The sequence below is a fragment of the Volvox carteri genome (assembly GCF_000143455.1).
Source record: "Volvox carteri f. nagariensis unplaced genomic scaffold VOLCAscaffold_23, whole genome shotgun sequence".
NCBI lineage: Eukaryota > Viridiplantae > Chlorophyta > Chlorophyceae > Chlamydomonadales > Volvocaceae > Volvox > Volvox carteri.
In genome coordinates this window covers 332610-354980 of record NW_003307566.1, presented here as the reverse complement: position 1 = coordinate 354980, position 22371 = coordinate 332610, and the positions used below count along the sequence as shown (strand labels likewise).

The window sequence follows — 22371 nt, the reverse complement described above, 5'->3', positions numbered from 1 at the left end:
GACCCCAGAGACCCGTCTCTCCTCCTCACCCTGGAAGAGGGGAACCTTCTCTACTTAAGAGCGGGCGGAGTGGCGCCGCCGTGCAAGAAGAGTGTGTGGCGGAGTGGTGCAGGAGTGGCGCCGGAATGGCGCCGGAACGAAGGCGGCGGCCGTTTGGAGGTTCTCATTTTCGAATTGAATGCGTAGACAGGAGGGGGGGGAGTTAGGAGTTACAAACCTGCTAACGCTAACTTGCTGTCAAGCGTGCAGGGCCCTGCGTGTGTCATCTGGTCCCAATGCGGCGGGGAGGGGAAGCGAGGGGAGAGAGGGGGGATTTTGGAGCCCTGGAAACGGTGTGGGCAATGGTGCATGATTTCCGCGGGGCTCCCAAGGTCGGGTCCTGTTGGCGGTGCTGTTGGCTGCAGTGGGTCAGTTGGGTTGGGGCATGGTACAGGTACAGGATCTGGGTTATTCTCCTGCTTGCATCCTCGACTTGCAGGTTACTTGGGGATTTTTACGGCTCGACGTGCAATCTTCCCGGACAATTCCCAACCACCAGCTGCGACAAATCCAGGAGGTTCGTGTAGGAGCGCACGCATGCAGACATGGTGGTGACGAAGCTGCAGCTGCTGCAGATGGTGGTGTGTTATGTCTATATGCTGGTTGCTTTGGTCAACCGCACACGGGGTGACTGCGGAGTGGCTTGTCATGAGGGTCTGTGGGAATTGGGGGGGATCCGGGGGGGGCCCTTGAGGGGATCAGCAGCAGGAGGCGTCGGATGGTGGAGGGAAGGTTGGACTGCCGAGGGGGATTGAGGTGAATGATGGATGAGGAAAGTCTGATGAGGAGCACGGGATGGAGTTGTGAAGGGCCGTATGCCTGATGTGGTTGGAAGCTCGCGTGGCAATGAATTGCGGGCCCACGACCCGCCGAGCTGACCCGCCGGTCGCTTTGCTGTAGTTATGGAGGATACTGTGTGACTTCATGGACGGGACGACCGCATCTTTGCATCAAGCCATTTGCGATGTGTTACATGCTTACGGAGACACATGCCAGCATGTTCAGGCCAAGGAACACGTCCTGCTCGATAGCAAGGTACTTTCTGCCCAGAAATGACGCTTCTTGCCGACCCACATAAGCGACTTTAAAGTTTTGCCTGTTCAGTGATTCCAACCTAAAGCATCTACGCAGTTGTAATGTACTCTCGTGTACGAATGTTTTGGGAGCTGTAGGAAGCATGCACAACGTTGCCAAATTCTACAGTCGGGTATCAGTTTGGTGTGATCACACGTTTGCAAGCACAGTCACTGTATCGATTCCGGATCCTCCTATCGTGCGTCATCACTTGTTGCCGTGGTGTCAACCCTTGAGTACCAACTCCTACTCACAACTACTTTCGATGTTATATCCGTAGAGGGACATTATAATAAGTGAAGTAGCTTTTGACACTGATACAGCAGAGTTTCCTGCGGCGCGCTGTTTGGCTCCTTTCAGTCGACGAATTGGTTAACCTAGGGCTTCGATATGGACAGGTTTGATTCTACCAATCTTTTCTCAATATTTAAAAACGAAGAAGGAGAGAACCTCCTTCCGTTTGATGAGATGGCAGCTCTGCTGGACCTAGGCGAAATTGACATTCCGACAGATGTTCCGCTGATAAACACTGCGCCCACTGTCACGACTGAAGGCCCTGCCACATCTGTTTTGAGGGACGGCCAAGGTCAGCTTCCAAGTCCAACCTCGGGAATTCGTGCACGGCCCTATCACACTTACGTTTGAGTGGATTACCGTGGCTTCCTTCGCATGCTCTTTGCAGTGCTGCCAAGCACAAGTGGGGCAGCTGAAAGTGCACACACAATGGCCGCTGGATGGTGAGTCTAGATTAACTGACTTTACGTGGAGGGTTTAAATTGACGCTGGCCCCATGCGGTTTATCTCTATTCGAACAAAGAAACTTACAGCCCTCCTCCCTAGCCACACGTCACACAATAATTTGGTTCTATACCTTGTAGGGCCTCCCGGCCATCTTCCGATGGCGGGGGCGAAACCGACGGCTCAGACATCGACATGGCACAGCAAGTTCCGCAAGTGTACGAGCAGCGGCAACCGCCGCAACCATCACAGCAACCGCACCATTTTCAGCACCTTCAACCGTATTATGACGAGAGGGATGGGGAGGATGTGGAGGAGGAGCCGCAGCCAACAAGCAGTACGCCCGGCACGGCCGCGTTCAGCGGTGGACCGGAGGGCCGACGGCGCCGCGGCAGCACCGGCAGCGCCGGCGGCGGTACCGGCGCACGAGGGGCTGCGAATAAGGCCACGTCCGGCGTTAAGAAACGACGGCAACGTAACGCGGAGCAAATGGAGTCAAATCGGGTAGCGCAGCAAAAGTACAGGCGAGCATGCAAAAGCCGGCGAGGAAGGGATGGAGCGGCTCTCTATCTCTCTCGCTTTCCCGTCTCTTCTGTGCCCCACAACGCACATGCCTCTCGACGCATATACAAGTATTACACGCACACACACAGGCGCCGCTCATTACTTGTCGTACACATGCAATCCACACAATTACACGTCAGCGATGTTTTGTATCCTGTAGTACACACATAGACACACCCACACACACATACAGACACACACACACACACCCCGACGCGCGCGCGCAGGCAGCGCAAGAAGCAGGAGCAGTCGGTGCTTCAGCAGGCAGTGGATTTGCTCACGGCACAAGTGGCGACGCTCAAGGCCGTGGAGGTGAGTGGAGGCACGGAGGGGCGGTCTGGGTCAGATTGATGGTTTGATGCCGTGGCGGATGGATGCGCATGGGAAACTCTTTTTTACCTCTCTCATTGTGGCGCCTCAACAATCGGTTGGGACACCACGTGGCGCTACCAAGCACCACCAACACCGCACATACCAGGATGCCACCCACCACCCACCACCCACTCCTCCCCCCTTCCCCCCCGGCTGGCGCGTACATACACCCGCCGTACAGGTCCGCGCTGGGGAGTTGGAAGCTACCAACATTTCTCTGCAGGAGACCGTGCGACAGCAGGGCGCCAGTATTGCGGTGTTGCAGCAGCAGAACGCGTCTCAGGCTGCGGAGTTGGAGGCGGTCCGGGGGGCGCTTCACAGCTCTCAGTCGCAGGTGGCGGTTCAGGGCAAGATCATTTTGGACCAGCAGGCGAAATTACGGTTGCAGGAGCAGGTGGGGGCGTGTGGCGTGTGTGTGTGTGTGTTTCCCGTTGCGCCGCTTCCTCTGTCTGTTCCGCTCCATCGCCATCTTACAGCTTTTTGTCATCTGATTCGCCAATGTTCGCGGCCTTCAAAAAATTGTTCCGTTTGGTAATGGTGAATATGCTGACCCAATATATTTAAAATTAAAATACATATGTCGCGTATGTAACGTACTTAATGTATGACGTGTATTCATCTGAAGGTGATTGCGTCTCTTAAGGATCGTCTGAAGGAGCGCATCGACGAGGCCATGCAGCACGTCGTACCGGGTACGGTGTGTGAGAAGATGGTGGCGGCGGTCAAGGCCACATTGTACGACGCCAAGGACGTACATGGACTGCAGGTGCATACTGCGTATGGGTGTGTTGATTTTAGGGTTTGTGGTACTTTGCATTTGCTGAGCTTCTGCGGGCTTTGTGTGGGTGGGACTTTTGGGGCCGGCTTGGGAAGGGATGGAGGAAGGGGGGCGGGCTGCGGGAGGCGAAGGGGTAAGACGGGAAAAGAAGAGGGGGGGTCCTGCAAGCATAGAAACGAAAGCTAAAAAATTGAATAATTTCTCCCAAACACAGCCCTATCTGCTGCTGTGACCTGTTGGCAGTCCATCCTTCTGCACCAAACCTATTGAAGGTTTACCGTCCAATACTTTCTGAACTTTCCGTCATATTTTCCTCACATCTTCCGACTGGTTTTGGACTTCCCTCCCCTTCCCTCTCACCAACGCACGCGCAATGGTGTCGTAATGAATGCCGGGCAGCTTCGTCTTCGTCGCTTTATTGCTCCATTACGTTTATTGGACAACTGCAGTGGGTGCCTTGGGCGGTAGTAGGCAGTTGTTTCCCTTCTTGACGTTTGCATCACATGTTACCTCTCCTAAGTTGCTCCTCGTCTCTCTCCTTCCCTCCTTGCCCTGCTCTGATCTTTTCAGGAGACCCTGGCCCAGCTCCCGGAGCATCTGGTCAATGAGATGTGCAAAAACATCTTCCAAGTCTGCAAGGAGTTTTGGCCGGAGATGCGAGCCAGATGCAGTCAGCAGGTCGGCGGCTCAAACTCATGCCACATGACAGGCACCGCATGAACAGTTTCGACGGCGGGTAAACACGGGGGAACGATGCGTATTGTGAAGAGGACTGCGCGGACAGCTGTCACTTCAGCTGCGCTGGACAATGCGGGCTGAATAAGCCCCCGGGGTTCGTGGGCTTTTCGCAGTTGGGGCCCATGGGGTTTTATGTGGCGCGCCTTGATGAAGTCGATTAACGGAGGCCAGCAGGGGTCTTTAGGATTGCGGGAGTGAAATTGATGCTAAAGTGCGGGGTACAAGGCGCGATTGCAGTATTGTTAACGTACAAAGAGGTTAAGAGTTAGAAGGTTATTAATGAAGGTCTCGATCAGAGGTCGGCAAATCGGTTTCTATGGCTGCGGGGGGGCATAATTTTGGTCAGTAAACCTAAAAGAACTTTCTTTTCTTCACCAAGCCGAAGTACTCGTCGAACAGCATGCCGGTCTTAGGATCATCGAAAGTGACATCCAGCACTGCGTGTGACTTACCTGAAATTGAGGAGGGAAAGCGTTTTGGTAACTGCAGCCATATGGCAGGCGGCTTCAGCCGTACTATGAACACATGTACGGCAAGGCGCACCTGCGAGTCACGTTGAATCATCCATCTGCACGGCGATGAAAGTCAGTGACAACCGTCGCCGAATTGTGTATAGGTGGTCGTGACAGTTTTTTACAAAGCCAAACACAGACTCAAGTCCAGCGCTCAGCCCTAATAGAGGCTGCAAATCACGTCTTTTGGTCGAATTAGGGACCCGCAGCCGGGGCCTTAAGCTGAATTTCGGCTGCGGGTACCGTGGTTCAGACCCGCAGGACCCGCCTTATTTGCTGACCTCTGGTCTCGATGACTTTGACGACTGCTTGTTAGGAAAACAAAGGTCTGATAGAGCGCTAAACGGACCCTCTATCGAAAAGTAACCAAAATCAATTAATGATTCGCTTTGGCTCTGCTCGTCTGCCTTTCGGGGCATATGTCGCAGGTGTGTAGTAGGCATGAAGACATCAGCTTGTAACAGCTAATAACAAGTTTACTTAGCATATTACACATGCGTAAACTTGTAGCTGCGCTGCCTCTAGGTTGTGCGTAGATCAGGTTTACGCATATGTGATGTAACGCCGCTAGCAGGGATCTAGCCGATACCGAAACATGCGTAAATGGAAACCTGCGGAAATAGGTTTCTTCCCACTTTCCGCAGAGAGCCTAGAATGGCGAAAGATACGTTACGTTTACGTTTACAAGCTTCAAGCTTGTACGGTCCAGACGAGCCAAAAGGCTCATGAACGACGCAGACATGGTTGTTTGCCGTTTACCGATATACGATGACGAAGTTTGAGGGCGCACGTCGGAGCCTCAATTTTCTGTTTAAGCGTACTAACTGAGGCCGTGCGTCCAGTGAAGTTAGTACGGCCTGGCCGAGTTCTTTTTGAATAAGGCCCGCAGTGTTGTGCGGGAGGCGCTCCTATGGGCGCTGCACTCGACCCGTTCGGGGTCCACTGTAACAATCGCATCTCATGAACCGCCAAACTGGAAACAGGAACTCTAAAAAGAAAAATGCCAATACCCAACAATAACAGATTGATTAATCTTCAACGCACTGCAACCTGCATCTTCTAATGTCGTCCAGGACGCGCGCTAACCTGCGTTGATCCTTGACGCCCATAATCTCGATCATGCGGTCCCCAGGAGTAACCCCCAGGTCCCAAAGCTTCAAACGGATATTCGCATACGCAGGACAATCTAGCAGCACATGACATTCATCTTCAACAGCTTGCCGGTTCCCACAGACCCGGCACCACCGGGCAGACCGTTCCCTACCGTGCGGTCGATTAACCGCCAAAGGCCAAACACACATCCTGAAACGCATCAGCGTGACGTGCTGTTTTGGCGAGATATAGCCGCTGCCATGCTTGGGCAAACCCATGGGCAAACCCATCCAATGCTTATAGCGACACATCATGGCGAAAGTGCGGAACGCATTCCCACATTTGCAGTACGGCGGAAAGTCAAAATACAGTTCCACGCCTGCCATATATGTACGTGTGCTTACTTCACTATTGATATTACTTATTGATATTACTAAGGTAAATGTAAACACTTAGCGGCCCGCTAAGGCAGTCCTTCTGCTTAGCGGCCCAACGGTCATCGTACCAACGGTACACCTCAGAACTATTGAAAAACTTCCAATACCAAACGGAATTTATCAATACCACCCTATCGTTGGATCAGTATCATCGTAACTGCTTTGCCAACTGCTGAGCTTTGTTACAATTTTGGTATTGAGTCCAACCGGCCAAAAGGATCTCGGAGTCGGGTACTCCATCGCTTCCGCATCACATTGGCTTTACATTTTCTTCCCTGAATTACATGGCCAGCCCATCACGGAACCCGTTGCGCGCACGGACCAGGAACGTTACCAACTGTGCCAGGTGAGCCCCACTATGGCGAAAAATGCTGGTACAAAAGGTCCAGGCCGTCTATGACAAGACGTGAGGCGCGCCCGCGCAAGGGCATGACGCCGCCGTCACACCTTTTGAAACCCTAAGAAAGCTCGACGAGCAGGATCACCGCATCCTAACGGAAGCCAACGAAGCACTTTCTTTAGGCACGCAGAAAGGTCGCTAACTGTGGGATCGCCTTATTGCTGCTGCGGATGGCGCCAACTCTGTCGACACTCTTGTTGTTGCCGGTATTGCCGCAGCTGCGGTTAAGCGATCCCGCAGTTCGCGGCTTTTCTACGTGCATACAGAAAGTGCTGCGTTCGCTTCCATTAGAATGCCAAGGGCGGTGCGGTGATCCTGCTCGTCGCAGAGCTATCTTATGGTTTCAAACAGGTGTGACGGCGGGGTGATGCCCTTGCGCTGGGCGCGCCTGACGTACTTGTCATAGATGGCCTGGACCTTTTGTACCAGCATTTTCGCCATAGTGGGGCTCACCTGGCACAGTTGGTAACGTTCCTGGTCCGTCTCCGCCGACTGTGCGCGGAACGGGTTCCGTGCTGGGCTGGCCATGTAATTCAGGAAGAAAATCTTTGTTTAGCGAATGTGATGCGGAAGCGATGGAGTACCCGACTCCGAGGTCCTTTTGACCGGTTGGCCTTAATACCAAAATTGTAACAAAGCTCGCCATGAGGCCCAGTTTGAGGTTTGGCAGCAAGTACTGCTCAGCACCACGAACTTCACGTTCCAGGCACCCAACACGAGAGACTTGCCTCGCCACTTCGGCCCGTTCCCCATCACTGGTGTGTCGCGTCATGCGACTGTAGCATCGAACAAAACACGTGCGTATGGCGAAGCAGCGGTTCAATTGCAACTACCAGCACACTTGCACATGCAGGACATGTACCAAGTCTCCAGACTGAAAGCCTTCAAGGCTGGCAGCAACACGGCACCTCCACCTGCGATTCCCGCAGCTGCGGGTGAATATTTGTGGAACATTTGTGGTCCATGCCCACTGACAGCCTTAAAGCGCCATGTGGCCAACACGTGCTAAGGTTTTCATTCCTCGTTTAGCACATCGTAAGCTAATGCTGTTTCGTTTATGTTGCTGGGCTCTGGAGGCAAACAGAAGAGCACGAAGGGGCAAGTACCATGTCCCCGGGGAGCAGCGGTTTTGCCGCTGTTGTGGTACTAGTAGCCAAATCGAGTATGAAAAACACGTGTTATTGGAATGCCCAGCCTATAATGATATTCGTGTGGAAGAGGGATTCGATTTTCAACAGAGCATGTTGGAGGCCATGAAATGGGAACCAGTTCGTCTGGCGAGGATGTTGGAAAGTATGTGGCACCGCAACTCAGTTATCCCCTTTGGCCGGTAGTCTAGACTGATAGTGCGGTGTTTCCTGTTCTCCGTGGCTTTTAGGCGTATAGATATTGCCCTTGGGCCTTCGGCTCGTTTGGGTAGTCTTACAGGTATGGGGTCACGCACCCCCAACCATGTAACACACACATATCACCACATATCACCAGTCCGGTGGCACAAACTGGGCCCAGAGTATGACTCCTGGGAGTCCGCAAAGGGCTGCAACCAAGGATGCCCAGAGGCAGTCCACACATACCATGGAAAATTGCACGCTAAAGGTGTGCCTCTACCCTAAATATCCACCTCATCTTCACGGTGCCCTGAGGACCGGTTCACAATCAAGAGGGGGGAAATGTAACGCCGCTAAGGCAGCCCTTGGCTCACTGGGCCAACGGTCATCGTACCGACGGTACACCTCAGAACTATTCATAAACCTCCAATTCCAAACGGTATTTATCAATACCACCATAATCGTGGGATAAGTATCTTCATAACTGCTTTGCCAATTGCCGAGCTTTGTCACATGTGACCTGACAGGTGATGTCCATGTGAAGGTTTGTCTGCGGCAAGTCCTTTCTTTATTTTCTGGATTTGTGTCCTGTCTCTCCGGCTGGTTCACGATGAGACCTACGTTTTGAAAGTGGATGGCTGGCGTGGGGCTTGGAATGAGGGATGCTGATGCATGAGCGAGGAAGCGGCCCCGCCCCCAAACAACGTGAGATGCGCTCTGCCGCTCTGAAAGTCGTCACTCACGTATGGTCCCGTGCGTGTGTCTATCCGTCATGTTGTACGGCAGTACCTAACGAAGAGTTGTGTATAGCTAGCAAAGCTCTCGGACGCATCTATGCTTACAGTATGTCTGTCCGTGCCGTGGAGAGCGGCGTGCGATAGGCTTCGAAGTCTTTAGCATGGAGTACGGGGTGACTGGATGTTCACTCCCTCCCTCAGTAGTTGCTAATGGTCTGTAGGTCTGTCGAAACGCGCGTGGGCCAAATCAAATGTACCGTACAGTTGTGCATGGCTAGTATCGTCTCTCAGCGTTCCTTCACGGCGCAGGCATTGCTGCAGCAAAGTGAATCCTGTGGATCGTGGAACTAGCATTGCGGATTGCATGGCCAACCGCCTGGCGGTTGCCATGGGGCCGCACGCAATCACCTAGACACAAGCATTTCTAGGTTCGTTCACATGGTATGGTCGAGCTGTCGTTTGCATGTCAAGATGCTTGTCATTAAATTTGAACATGGGGCCGAAAGGCGGTGTCCACATCGCTCAGTTTGGGCCTATGCTTTCGTGTGGCTCACGGACCTATCGAGCGGATTAGGCGTTCAGAAGGCCTAAGAAGCTTAAAGTTGTATGTCAGCCTTGTCACTGAAACCTGTATGCTGAGATGTCGCGCAGCAGTGCAGCATACAAGTCGGCTTGCAACCGCAGGGAAAGATATGCAGTTGTCCAGTGGCATGCAGGGAGCCGACAATACCGTGGATAAGTATTTACTTATGCGGTTCCATTACAAAGTTGTTGCCCTACTCGGCAACTAGTTGTGCTGGGTCGGTTGCGCATGTTTTTTAAGGGGCCCCCTAAGTCCTTAGTTCGCAGTGTAGCATGGCATAACAGATATGTCTTGACCCGGAAATGAAGCAGCAGCACGGCCTGCAGTATGCAAAGTATGGCGGGACCATGAATTGGTTGTCCTGCAGCCGCTTAAAATACATTCCGTCCTTGGGATGCATGAAAAGTCAAACTTTTGTTACAAGCTCCCACAGTTTTGACACCTGCAAAACTCTTTGTGCGTCTTGTTGTAAGAAGTTCCCAAGCCAAGTCCGCGGCCAAGAGCCAAGCGTGGGCTTGGCGCGATATGATATACACCGCCTTAGACAACTTTTATCTTACTGACGAGGAGCTAGCTAACAGCCCTTCAAGGAAGCACGATATAGACGAGGAGACAGAAACGACTCTGCGCATCTTTGGTTGCGAACTTATCCAAGAAGCTGGCATTCTGCTAAAATGTCCCCAGGCCGTAATGGCCACGGGGCAAGTCCTCTTCCAAAGGTTTTTTTGCAGGAAGAGCATGCGAGAGTTCAACGTTCGGGTGAGTGACGGCTGGGCAAGATTGAGGCGGCTGAAGGCGCGATGCAGCCGACTAAGTTTTTCTTATTTATCCTTCAGATTTTGGGGCGTTCCTATTGCGTCTCCGGCTCCCCCGTTTGTGCACGGGTACTTGAAGACAGATCCTGGGCTAACGTATTGGTAACCTTTTGGCCCTTCTTCCGTGCAGCGCATGGCCTGCGCATGCTTGTTTCTGGCGACGAAGCTCGAAGAAAACCACAGACGTACGCGGGATATCTTAATGGTCTTTGACCGCATTAATAAGCGACGTGATGGCAGTAAAAGTATGCCGTTACTTATACCGGAAACAAAGGTGAGTGCTACCGTGCTATACGCGAGGCCGGCTTTTAAGCTCGTGTGAAAGGCGGATTTACCTTGGCGTGAGGCTGCCAGGGGGGCGTAAGGAGGGAAATGCGTGGTCCTTTCTCTTTCTTCCTCGTGTCAGGCTGTCGACACATGTTCCCATGCAGCATTAGCTTGGGCACACCTGAACAGCCCCTCCGCCTGTGTTGCGCAGTTGCTGACGCGTGGAAGATGGTGGTGCTGGTATCCGGTGCGTATGTAGGAATACGACGTGATGAAGGAGCGCGTCATCACCTACGAGCGGATCCTGCTCAAGACCTTCGGGTTTATCATCCATGCGGTCCACCCGCATAAGTACGTCAACAGCTTTGTGCACAGCCTGGACGGTAGCGGCGAGCTTCAACAGCTGGCATGGAACATGCTGAACGACAGGTAAGACAATGGGTCATACCCGAAGTATTATGCGGCGTCTGTCTGGCAAGGCGGCGGCAGTTGTGCTGATCTCTTTGGCATGCCTTCCATATCCCCCGCTAATGCAGCTTGCGCACGACGCTGTGCGTGCGCTTCAAGGCCCATGTGGTGGCGGCGGGTGCTATCTACCTCGCAGCGAGGAGGCTCCAGGTAAGCGTGTAGTGTTGACAGTCCAGGATTTTGGCATGGAAGTCCGCAATCTGCCTTTTAGAAGCATGAATTTGTTACAGTTCAAACCTTGCTGGTGCTAATGCCCGCGAGGACTAGTGTTAGGATTACAGCAACAAAATTGCTCCTGTCATTGTGCAGGTCCCATTGCCGGAGAACCCGCCGTGGTGGGAGGCATTCAAGGTGCCCACCGACCAACTCGTCCAGGTTGTCTTAACCCTGCACAACGTGTACCAGCGACCGAAGGCGCACTACATTGAAGTGAACCCTGACGTGATTAAGCAGCAGCAGGCGGTTAGCGGCATGGGCATTGTTAAGCAGCTCACGCCGGGGCTCGAGGGTAACGACAGCCCTGCGGCGCAAGACTCGAGCGTCATTCGTGGGGGACCTGACTTGGCGTCTCAGCAGCAGGGGCCGCCCGCAACAGTTGCTCCTGTGGTAACGTCGACAGCAGGTCCTCCTGGTGCCAGTGTGGCAGCCGATATGTTGGCTGCTGCCGTAGCGGCGGCGCAACAGCGCTTACAAGGGGGAGCACTTGCGGCAGGCGCCCCAGGTACAGCATCTGCGCCGGCAACGGCAGCCGCGGCGGCTGTGCAGCAGCAACGGATAGAAACAGACGTCGTGTCTACCGTTCAGCAGGTGCGCTGACAGGTAGTGAGCTGGTGTGGCTCTTGATAACCGTGACGTTACCTCGCCCTCCAAACCTGTGGCGCTAAAGATAATTTTTTGGCCTTTGCGGATACCTGACTTTCCAGGGTGCGAATGGTGCCACGACGACGGGCGGCGCTGGGCAGGCGAACGGCGGAGGCGCAACGTCCACATTGGAGGGGATGGCTCAGTCGAGGAAGCGGAGTAGGAGCAGAAGTCAAGACAGGACCAGATGGCGCAGCCGCAGTTCGTCGCGCAGTCCATCCCACAGCCGGAGCAGGAGTTTAGATCGAGACCGCGATCGGGAGCGGGAACGGAGCCGTCGCAGCAGAAGCAGGAGCCGCGACCGGGAGCGGCAAAGGTGCGCTGCGTTGATACCTGAGAGCACATTCGTCTTGGAATTGCATCTAGTATTGCGACGAGGTTAGTGTCTAATGCAACTATTTGCGGTTGCTTCTTTTCTTCGGTCTCCCATCCACACGACAGGGACTCTCACCGAAGAGATGGCATCAGGCGTGATCGCCGCAGCCGCAGCAGGGATCGACGGGACCGCGACCGGGATCGGGACCGGCGGGATCGGGACAGGGAGCGCGAAAAGGAAAGGGACCGTGGTGACAAGGACCGGCGAGAGCGCGACGTGAAAGTTGAGCATCGTGGTCGAGACAGGGAAAAGGAGCGGGAGCGAGGCATCGAGAAGTTGGGAGATCGGGAGACGCGGAGCACGGGCGCAAACAGGGACGAGTCGCGAGGTGAGTGCGTTCACCCTCCATCCACCCTGCTGTAAGCATCCTTGGACTATCACACGCCCGATGATGTCTATCGATATATACGCTATTCCTAGGGGACGCTTTCGCAGCGAACCTGAGCGGACAGATACTTGCAATGAGGGCTGTGTTTTCTGCAAAATTACCCGTGCTGTGTCAAGACCATTACGACGTTTCGTTGGCTGTCAAATTCCCACATTTTCAATGTTCACGGTATCCTAGGGTACGCTTCTCTGGTCAACACCAAGCGGACAGAATGAAGGTCTTACCCCGTGTTGTGCCATGCACATCGTAATTTACTGTTAATTCATCAGCATGACTTATTCCTCGGATCGTCGCCCAATGATGTTCTATCAATATATACGCTATTCCTAGAGGACGCCTCCGCGGCGGACTTGGGCGGACAGATACTTGCAGTGAGGGCCTTGCATACTTGTCAGACTCGTTTTTAAATCACAATCTCTTGCACATTACCACGTGTCCGTATATTCAATACTTAATGGCTCTCCTGTGTACCTGTGCTTTTGTCTTGGCTGTCCCCGTAGACCGGAGAGACGATGCCCTTCAACTGCCATTACTTTTGCCGCCAAGGCATCCAGACCGACATCGCCGATGAGAGTCTTGACTGGACCTGCACCAACCCAACTTTCCGGCGGACCTAAGGTTGTCTGTACCAGTGCTCAGGTGCAAACTCGTAGCCTTCAAACATACACGCTGGTTTTGGTTCGGACGTTTTTGTTACGGTTTTCAACACGTTAAGCTGCGTGCGCTGGGGCCAACGGCGCAGGTGGGACGTCGGGAGCAGGGTTTGCATTACCTGAGCCCGAACTGTGCGCAATCCTGACTGCACATCGCATTTTTCATCCGAAAATATAAAAACCCAAAAGACAACGCATTGTTGTTAATACTGTTATGACTGATCGTGTTCGTGTCAAGGACGGAGCGAATTCTCCTTTGCCAAGAACTTTTGTGAGCAGGAGCGGAACACAGCGGTCGGGAGGCCGGTGTTGACAGTTTTTGAGGCATACCAGGTGCGAAGTCGCGGTCGGCCCACACAGGGTGGTGGCGGCAATAGGGAGGAGTGCGTCTTGGGAACGTACGAGGGCATGGGCATTAAGGACTGCGCGTCGTGTCGGAGGTTGGTGCCTTCGTGGCGTGTATCTAAACTTGTATCCTCATATGTGCCTCTGGTGCATTATGCGTGCCATGGGCTCATGGCTCAACTAAAGGAGCCGCAGCGCGGGGCCCCTTATGTTAACTTTCTAGTTCTACCAGTTTCTGCGCGTGTTTTGGCGCACGTGGCAGGGCGTATTTGTTGTGGATGAACGGCGCGGCGTATCCCGTCATGCGCAGGTGCTGTGCAGGCGCATGATTGCTGGCGCCGGCAGCCGCATGGTGAGAAGAGCCTTTTCAACGGCCTAACGTGCCAGGAACGTTGACATCGAGCATCTTCTACTTTTGGACTTCTAACGCCTGCCAGCTTGTGGTAGGTAGGTGTGTTTGGTGCATTTTCACGACGGTTTGTTGGACGTCGATCGTGGCGAGTGAGCATGAAGCGGAATCTGGTTAATTCATTATAAACTTCCTCCGAATGTATGCTCGACGTGTAAGTACAACGTTATAATCTTAACCACTGGTTATGGCAGCAATGGACAGCAGCCTTAAAAGAAAAAGCTTCACTTCAGGTACGATCATTTTTGGCGGGGGCCCCAGCGCGAAAAGCCCCATTATCTCGCCCAGCTGTTAAGCCTTCTGCATAACCTTGTCTAAGCTCTATGTCTCTATTTCAAGGTATCTTTCCTGTAGCTGAGAAACATCAAACAACAAGTTTGCGGGTTTCTTGGACCGAGGGTCAAGGTAACATCACGTTTCTCGCGCTATATTACGGTTCACACGATGCCGTGTTTCGTATTGAAGGAACATGCAGTTGACGACCTTATGCGAATCGAACATGCAATTTGCGCGGACATCTCTCCGCGACCTTTGCGGCGGCTTGCCGTGCCCATGGCCTTGCGCATTACGATTTGATTAGCGTTTCCTTAAAGAGATTGTATTTTATGAACAAATGCTACGCAAAGCTTAAGACCTTCGCGGGACCCCACCAGTGCAGCAAGGCGCTGTCTGCTATAGTGCGTTCATCTTCACCGGTCGGCGCTTTGGCGGTCGGATGTGTCCGACTTGTGTTCAGTAAGCTGGAGCCGTATGGAGACGTTCGGAGGTGATGTCCCGAATCTGGCCGCCGTACTGGCATGCACCCGGTATCCACGAGTTCAGCGCACGGTACTGCCGATTCCCATTCTCAAAGTCTCGATTGGGTCGGCGACTGACGCGCGCCAGAATTACGACGGATTAGCTTCCCGAGTGCTCTTGTAATGTGTGCCGGCTTACGGAGTGCTTTCGCAAAGTGCGCCGACCTCTGCACAGCGAGACAGCCCAGCAGTTTGCGCACATGTGGCTAAGCGGTAGGCCTGCACGGATTAAAGGGGCCTTTTTCCGGCTTTCTGCCGACGCAGCCTTGTGGTAGGGTAGGACCATCAGGCCATAACGGATAGTGCACTGCACTGCAACACCTCAGACGGAAACGCAACCTTTAACAGCAATACAGCTCACCCCGAAGCTTGAGAGGCTCTGTCTGGAGTGACTTTGCCACCCACTACTCAAGAGGTAGCCTGAAGGGGCCCCAAGAAGCAGCATAAGGTATCAGTTCCCAATAGGGGCAATTCTCAGGGAAACAGCAAGCCGCGGCTTGAAATCATGGACACTCCCAAGGCACATAAAATCAGGACAGCAGAAATTAGCAAAACTTGTATAGGAAACACAGCTTCATGTGGAGCCTCACACAGAGACACCCAGAAGTTTACCAAAGGTTTGGACCCAAACCTCTGGATGCATCTGCTCTTCGCCACCTGCAGCCGCATCATTCTGCGGCCACATTCCATGGCGCTAGGATCCTTAGGACTACACCCCAAGCACATTGTTACATATCCGTCAGGGCAGACACCAGCCACACTTGCATTCGCGTTATCGCTTTACCGGTAGACAATGTTCAACAACCTATTATCACTTGTGTAGCCAGGCATGCCCAAAAGTGATGACGGCGGGGTGATATGCTCTGTTGATAGGGGTGGTGGATATATGGAAGCGTAGTGGCGCCTTACTGTTGGGGTGTTACACTGTTGGCGGCTCGCCCCGAGAAAAGGACGAGCACCGGGGCCCCTGACCGGGGGCCGAAACACAGCGCAGGGGCAGGCGCGCGGCTCTACGTTCCTCCGTGCGCGCCTCACTCCCTCACTCACGCCAACCGGGACGCTCTCCCAGCCCCTGGCTTGGCAACGCAGCGGCCCAGAAGACTGCAAACCGAACTAAGCGAGAGCCGCACGAGGTGGCAAGGCATCTGCCGGAATGGGTTGTGTCTTCTCTTTAAGTGTAATATTATCCTGTAAAATAACTGGTGGGCTAACAATGCGTTTGTACTGCATGTCGGAGCGGTGCCTCGACGCACCGTAAATGTTTCGAGGCTGATTGCTCGAGATCCCTCTTGCCTCCAACCTAACCTCCCAGGAGTTGAGTAGCTTGTATGAGGGAAGGCGCAGATGCGGGTTTCTGCAAACCTGACTGGCCGATGGATTGAAGAGCCGCCGTCCGCCATTGATTTGGTACATCACCTAATAGGGCCTCCAAAGCACTCGTACAATCGTGTGCCATTTTCGGAACTAAAGGACGTGACGTGCATTATTAGTTTTGAGCGTTCAAGCAATATTGCACTGCCCTGGCCTTTCCACTGCAAACTCTACCGCCGTCATCCCGTTCATACTTCTTCAGGATATTATTAAGAACATTATATGCATGCAAAAATCACCTAGTGTTAAACCCCAACAACCCAACAAGACCTCTAGACAATATTTCAACCCTGGACGAACACGCATGGGATTAGGTACTACATCCTGACGTATGTGGGAGCAATGGGTTCCCCCTCATGGGGGGACGTTGCAGCACCATGGGCCCGGTTCCAGCTGCAATATCCTCCACAGGGGGAAGAACTGCTAACGCCGTGTGGTGTACACAATACGCATTCATCAGTTAATCCCGCCCATGTAATGCGAGACGATATAAATCTCAAAATGTCCGTCTGCATCACACAGCTCGACTTCATTTTTTCATTTTGCTTTGCCCTCCAGCTGTGCTTGATGGCCCTACAGATAAGGTTCATGGTGGGCCACGTGGGGAGGATGTCGCCTGAGCCCTCGCCAAGCCAGTCTTCAGAACCACCTTGATGCACCCATCAGTCTGTACACCGAGGGATCATGGACAGAAAGCACGAGTTACTACAGCAAAACGTTGCAACTACCTTCACCACTTTCAGAGGAACACAAGTAAAAATACAGCGGAATGTTGCATCTGCCATCGACGACCTTCACCTCCTTACTTTGTCGTTGAACATCTTGTAGGCGTGCGGAGCGTCCTCGATAGGCAACTCGTGCGTTATAACCATCGTGGGATCCAGCTTGCCTGTCTTAACCATATCCAGCAGCTGGTGCCAATATTTCTGAGGGAATAAGAAGCGTCGTTAGGATCAGGAATCCGAGCTCCGAGCGTAAAGCGCAATCAGATTATGCCTTACCTCTCCTGCATCTGATATGCGACCTGCGCTGTATCTTATCCACTGACATAACAAGCACCTAAGAACAAGTGCTGACGCCACCCACTTCGTACGGCTGCATGCAAGCATGAGATACACGCACCTGTACTGGAGTCTGGCCAGCCTTGAGGGTAAGGCCCTTCTCCATGAAGGCTCCAATGTTGAACCTGCACAACCGCCATAAGCCCCGATGCCGTCGATGCTGTAACGATGCTGCGCTGCATCATGTTTTGTAACATGGGTAATGGTTTGGTGATGCACATGGCTTACCCATTCGTCAGGCCAACGTACACACCAACGCACGCGATGGTTCCACCCTTGCGGCAGCAATAGATGAGCTCATTTAAAATGTCGGCTGTGTCCGTCTCCATCATCGTCTGGAACGTAACGTTTTGCACAGGGAGGTTGTTATCAGCGTTGGCATATGCACACATCCATCGACACCGCCTATCAAAGCGTTTAGCGTTTCATCCTTCCGCCTGATTGCGTACCTTGACCATAGCGGCGTGTGCGATGCTCTTGCAGTAGTGAAAGCCGACTGCCTCAACGCATACATCCGGGCCACCGGGTACAATACGCTCTAGAGCCTCTTTAACCTGCAGGGTGAGGCACGTGCGTGGCAAGGGCTCGTCCCTGTTCCGGTGCAAGAGTGAACTACCATCTGGGCAAATGGTGGCGCAGGTTATGCAGGGGACAGGCTATTTGTCCCCTCTGCTCCGGCCACCTGGCAGAAGCCACGGACGTGGCGGCGTCTGTCTAGACCCTCTACCAGCTGCACCGCACGACCTTGGTTAATGCCACGGTACATTTCGAGTGACCCCTGGGCACCGCGTCTAACCCATGCTGCCAGGCTCTCACTCCCTGCATCTTTGCCAGCACCTTTTCCTTTCCGAAGTTGATCGTAATCAGGTCGGGGATCTTGCTGACGGCGTGGTCCAGGCGGTATTGTTGGGCGTCGATGAGGATGGTCTTGTCTGCGCCGCGAACTTGGCAGCTGTGGGCCGCGAGGATGCCCACTGCATGAGTATTATGCAACCGGGAGGAGGATGAGCAGGGTAGTAGGGTTATTGCCTCGACTTGTCCCAGGGTCAGCCTGCATTTGACAATGGAGCTCTGCAGTCCGTACGGGCCTGGCTCCCATGCCGTACAACATTGCTGAATTCAAGGTATATAAGCTAGCCAGCTTGGCAACGTTGGCGTTGTCCTTCTCACGGCTCACGGCGCTAGGCCACTGCTGGGAAAGGAGTGTTCTTAAACACGTCGCACCTGGGCCAGCTCCCCAAATAGCCACCGTCTTGCCAGGGCCGACTTCTCCCAACTCGCTCGCAAACCAGGCAGTGGACATGATGTCCGACAGGAACAACACCTGCAGTCGCAGCAGCAGGACGCCGAGAAAAATACTGCTGGTCTAGGGTTGCCCCCAGGTGCTGCATTGCATGTTGCGGTAACCGAGCTCTGTGGCATCCGTCACATCGCAATGCGATGTTTGTCCCAATCAATTTCAGCGCGCTTAACGATGTCTGAATGATGTTTTAAAGGCTATCAATACAAGACTAGGCTATATCTATAATCCGGACCCTCAGGAAAGTGCATGGAACACATGACGGTACGCCTGCATCCAAGACTAAATTTCGGCCCTTTCCCCCCTTGTCATCGGTCCTGCAATACATGCACGCCTGGGTGGCTGCCACCATGCTACGTAACTTCATCCTCCAAATCCCCACGCGGGGCAGGAAACGCACCCACGTCTCTTCCCACCGTCTCTTCCCACGCACCTGGTCATCCGTGAGGTCGGTCGGCACGTGGAGCAGGTTGTTGTCGGCTGTTGCCATGTACAGCGGTGAAACAGCAAAAGCGTAGCAGCCGCAGCCGCGGTGGATGCAAATGCTGGCAACAGGGGCTTTCTAAACTCATCACCACAACAACGTCGCTCTGGTCCATAGCACCATCATTAAGATACCCGCCCACTGAATACGACGTATGACGGAGACACTCGGACCCATGCGCAGCTGCTAGACCCTGCTCCCTCAACGTCTCCACACGCCTTCTGACACTCTTATGAAACTCTGAAGTCCGAACCCCCGTCTGTAGTGTAGTCATATGCACCATGCCGAATCAAAGCATCAGGGTAACCAGTGCCGCGAGCACCCCCGCCCTATTCCGGATATGGTTCAAAATGTTTATGTCTCATCACTGCTCAGGGCCTCACCGAAGGGCACTCGCACGTAATCCGCCTGGCCGCCCTCGAAGCCGCCTGTCACGTGGGCATAGCCGAACAAGCCCGCGGTGCTGCAGGCATCGCATCATGATTTTGGGGGATGGCGAGGGGTTAGTAGAGGCGGTCAGCAGTGGACAGCCTACTACAGCCTACTACAGCCACCAGAGCGACAGTCTCTCGACGTTGCCTACCTACGTTATTACCATTGCCACCACAATTGGAACAGTCGCCGCCGACGCCGCGTGAAAACTACCTCATAACCTCAAAACTAACCCACCGTGCGCCGTACAGCATCTCCTGATCCTTGGAAGGATTGGTTACATCACAGCCGCTGAAGGCACCTCGCTGGCAGCTGCGACAGCTCCCGCACGCGATATCGAAACACGCCACCACGCGGTCCCCGGGGCGCACATTGCGAACCTGTGTGTGGCGAAATGTAATTAGGGTTAATTTGGGTGGACCCCTTGTTTGAATGAGGTGAGGTGAGGTGAGGTGAGGAGGCGTTGAATAGGATAGATATGCCGTTTGAGACGGTATCAGGGGCATCAGGGGCTTCCCTGGATTGGTCCGTGTACACGTCGTCGCTAAAGTACCAAGTCACGGGAGCCATCAAGTGAGAAAACATGCTTTTGGGGAGGGGGGTTTTGCGGCCCCCCTAAGAAGGGAAAACAACTGCCGAAGACAAACGTTGGCTGAAGGGTGACTGGGATCGATGTCCCTCGTGTCTCCTCCTGCGGGCTGAAGAAGTTATCTTCCTTTTCCTACAAACCCCAACAACGGCCAACCAGCCCCAACCACCAACCACCCTCGCACCTCTCCCCAACATACGCCCATGCACACGTGTAAAACGTGTGCATGTACGTATGCTCCTTCTGAACAACCGACCATTAAGCATACATACACATACACACCACCGGGCTTCAGAGCTGTGCACTCGTAAGGGGGCCTACCTAAGAGAGAGAGAGACAGAGGACCGAACCGCACCTCGGGGCCCACGGCCTCTACGATACCCATGAACTCGTGACCCAGGATGTCGCCCTTTTGCATTCCCGGAGCACTGCCCAGGTAGAGGTGCAGGTCGGAGCCGCAAATGGCAGTGCTGCTGATGCGCAACACCGCGTCGTGCTGTGGAGCCAGGGGAGAGTGGGAAGAGGAGGGAGGACGGAGGCACGTAGGGAGGGGGTGTGGGGAACAGAGAAGCAGAAATCCCTCTCTTCCCTTAATGTGCGGCTTAAAGGAATGAGATCGCTGCGGCACCAAACTAGGAGCGCGTGTTCAGTTAATTGCAGGACGTGATGTGCCAGGAAAACATTCGCCTTCAAAACGTTCTTCCTTTACGACATGTCAAAAAGGTAAGCAGCGTAGCCGTCGCGAGGTACCAGCGGCTTTGGTCAAAGTGGTTTTGGTTGCGGCGCTTGGTAAGTCGCCTTTTCCTGAATCCACCACATACACACACGCGAAGGCCAAAGCGCCTGGCACGCAGTCACCCCTTCCACTTCACATCGGGCGACTCCGCGTCGCCGAAACCACAGCCGACAGTCCCCTAAACTCGCGCCAGTTCCCCCAGTCCCCCCAGTTCCCCCCAGTCCCCCCAGTCCCCCCAGTCACATCTCGTGGCCTGCACGCGGCGCACCGGGTCGGTGATCAGGGGTCGCGGCCTCTCCTCCACCACCACACTCCGCGGGCCCTCCCAGCACACCGCCCGCATGGTGTGCTGGGGGTCCTTGTTGGACGTAACCGTCACACCGCCCGAGGTACGGATCACTCGGCCCCCCAGATTTCCCCCGGAGCGCTGACAAGCCGTGAAGCAGGCAGCCGAATACCGGACCCGGGCGCAAGAAGAAGACGGCATAAGGGAGGAAGTGAAGAAGGGAAGGAGGGTTACTAGGGTTGGGAAAGGAAACCCCGCCATGTTGCGAGCATAAGACATGTACCTGTGTGTTTTGCTCCAGGGGGTGCCCCATGAGGTCCTGCAGGTTTCCACCTGTGTCCACCTGCTGGGGGTGGGGCCCGCCAGGAGAGGGAGGGAGGGGCGGGGAAAGACGAACCACGTGAAGGAGTGAAGCTGATGCCCAGGCTGGACTGATGCGCCAGAAGTAAGGAAGCCATAATTAACCAGTCGGGGCTTGTGAAGAGGTGGGGAGGGAAGGGGAGGGATTCAAGGTTACCAAGTGTGATAACCCTTTTATTTCCTCATCGCGTCCTAGTCGGGCCGCATTTTAAGTAGAAACCAAAGAGTTGCCATCTCCTTTGGTTTACCCCCTTTCTGTCCTCATCGACGTTCGCCGGCGTGCACCTACCTTCAAATCGATTGCAATCAATGCGTTCAAACGCAGCAATGATATTAGGCAGGAAGACAGATAGATGGCTGGACAAGCAAGGCAGACATAGGCTTGCATGACATCAGTACCGACGGGCTGCCATGCACATGTCGGATAGCACGGTGTAAACGCCGAGGCTGGTGGTTGTTCGGGACTTTCGAGCCATTAACTGACTAAGTGACCCACGGGTCATTACCTCAAAGGATGTTATTTTCCTGGGTGTTTCTCTGTCTGCAACGTTATGCTGAGCAAACATGCAGCTGCAGCAGCATCAGCAGCAGGAGCAGCTACTGCTTTAACGCTGAAGACTGTTTCCATGTGTTTACCTGCGTCTTGCACTCGCCACCGCTGCCGGTGACGGCCGTCTTGAGGCTCTCCATCGCTCTTGTGACTACGTCCATTGCGATATTACGGTTTCTAATTACATGCAGATCTCCACTGCATACGCGACGCGTTTAATGCACGCCTGTGTTTCCAGAACACGAAGTGAAAGAAAGAAATCGTCAAACAGCCAAGCCGCAGTGTGATGTAGCTTCTTATATGACCCGCCCGGTGTTTTACTCGATATCCTTCTTCGCCCATCAGTGCCTACGTCCCGGTTACTGGTACGGTGAATAATATTTCTGCCAGCGCGGCAAAGGCATGACGACATGTCTGGTCAACTGGGAACA

At 53.9% G+C, this 22371-nt stretch overlaps 3 protein-coding genes across 3 annotated transcripts; 2 read left to right on the top strand and 1 right to left on the bottom strand.

Moving 5' to 3' along the window:
• Nucleotides 1–1836: 1836 nt before the first annotated feature.
• Nucleotides 1837–4285, top strand: VOLCADRAFT_91849 (uncharacterized protein; the record flags this gene model as incomplete). The annotated part of the gene is made up of 6 exons (XM_002951358.1): nt 1837–1850; nt 1992–2369; nt 2643–2727; nt 2969–3181; nt 3413–3553; nt 4136–4285. The coding sequence occupies 6 exons, from the start codon at nt 1837–1839 to the stop codon at nt 4283–4285; spliced, it is 981 nt and encodes a 326-aa protein (XP_002951404.1).
• Nucleotides 4286–9820: 5535 nt separating this feature from the next.
• Nucleotides 9821–12542, top strand: cycl1 (L type cyclin; the record flags this gene model as incomplete). The annotated part of the gene is made up of 7 exons (XM_002951357.1): nt 9821–10151; nt 10338–10481; nt 10734–10903; nt 11011–11092; nt 11252–11749; nt 11866–12119; nt 12245–12542. Exons 1-7 carry the CDS (start codon nt 9918–9920, stop codon nt 12540–12542), a joined length of 1680 nt encoding a protein of 559 aa, XP_002951403.1. The 5' UTR covers nt 9821–9917.
• A 4394-nt stretch (nt 12543–16936) lies between these two features.
• VOLCADRAFT_101983 (uncharacterized protein) lies at nt 16937–21087 on the bottom strand (the record flags this gene model as incomplete). The annotated part of the gene is made up of 11 exons (XM_002951262.1): nt 16937–17068; nt 17265–17328; nt 17432–17538; nt 17653–17757; nt 18041–18177; nt 18428–18527; nt 18937–18983; nt 19371–19450; nt 19657–19799; nt 20364–20504; nt 21013–21087. 11 exons carry the CDS (start codon nt 21085–21087, stop codon nt 16937–16939), a joined length of 1131 nt encoding a protein of 376 aa, XP_002951308.1.
• Between the last annotated feature and the right edge of the window lie 1284 nt (nt 21088–22371).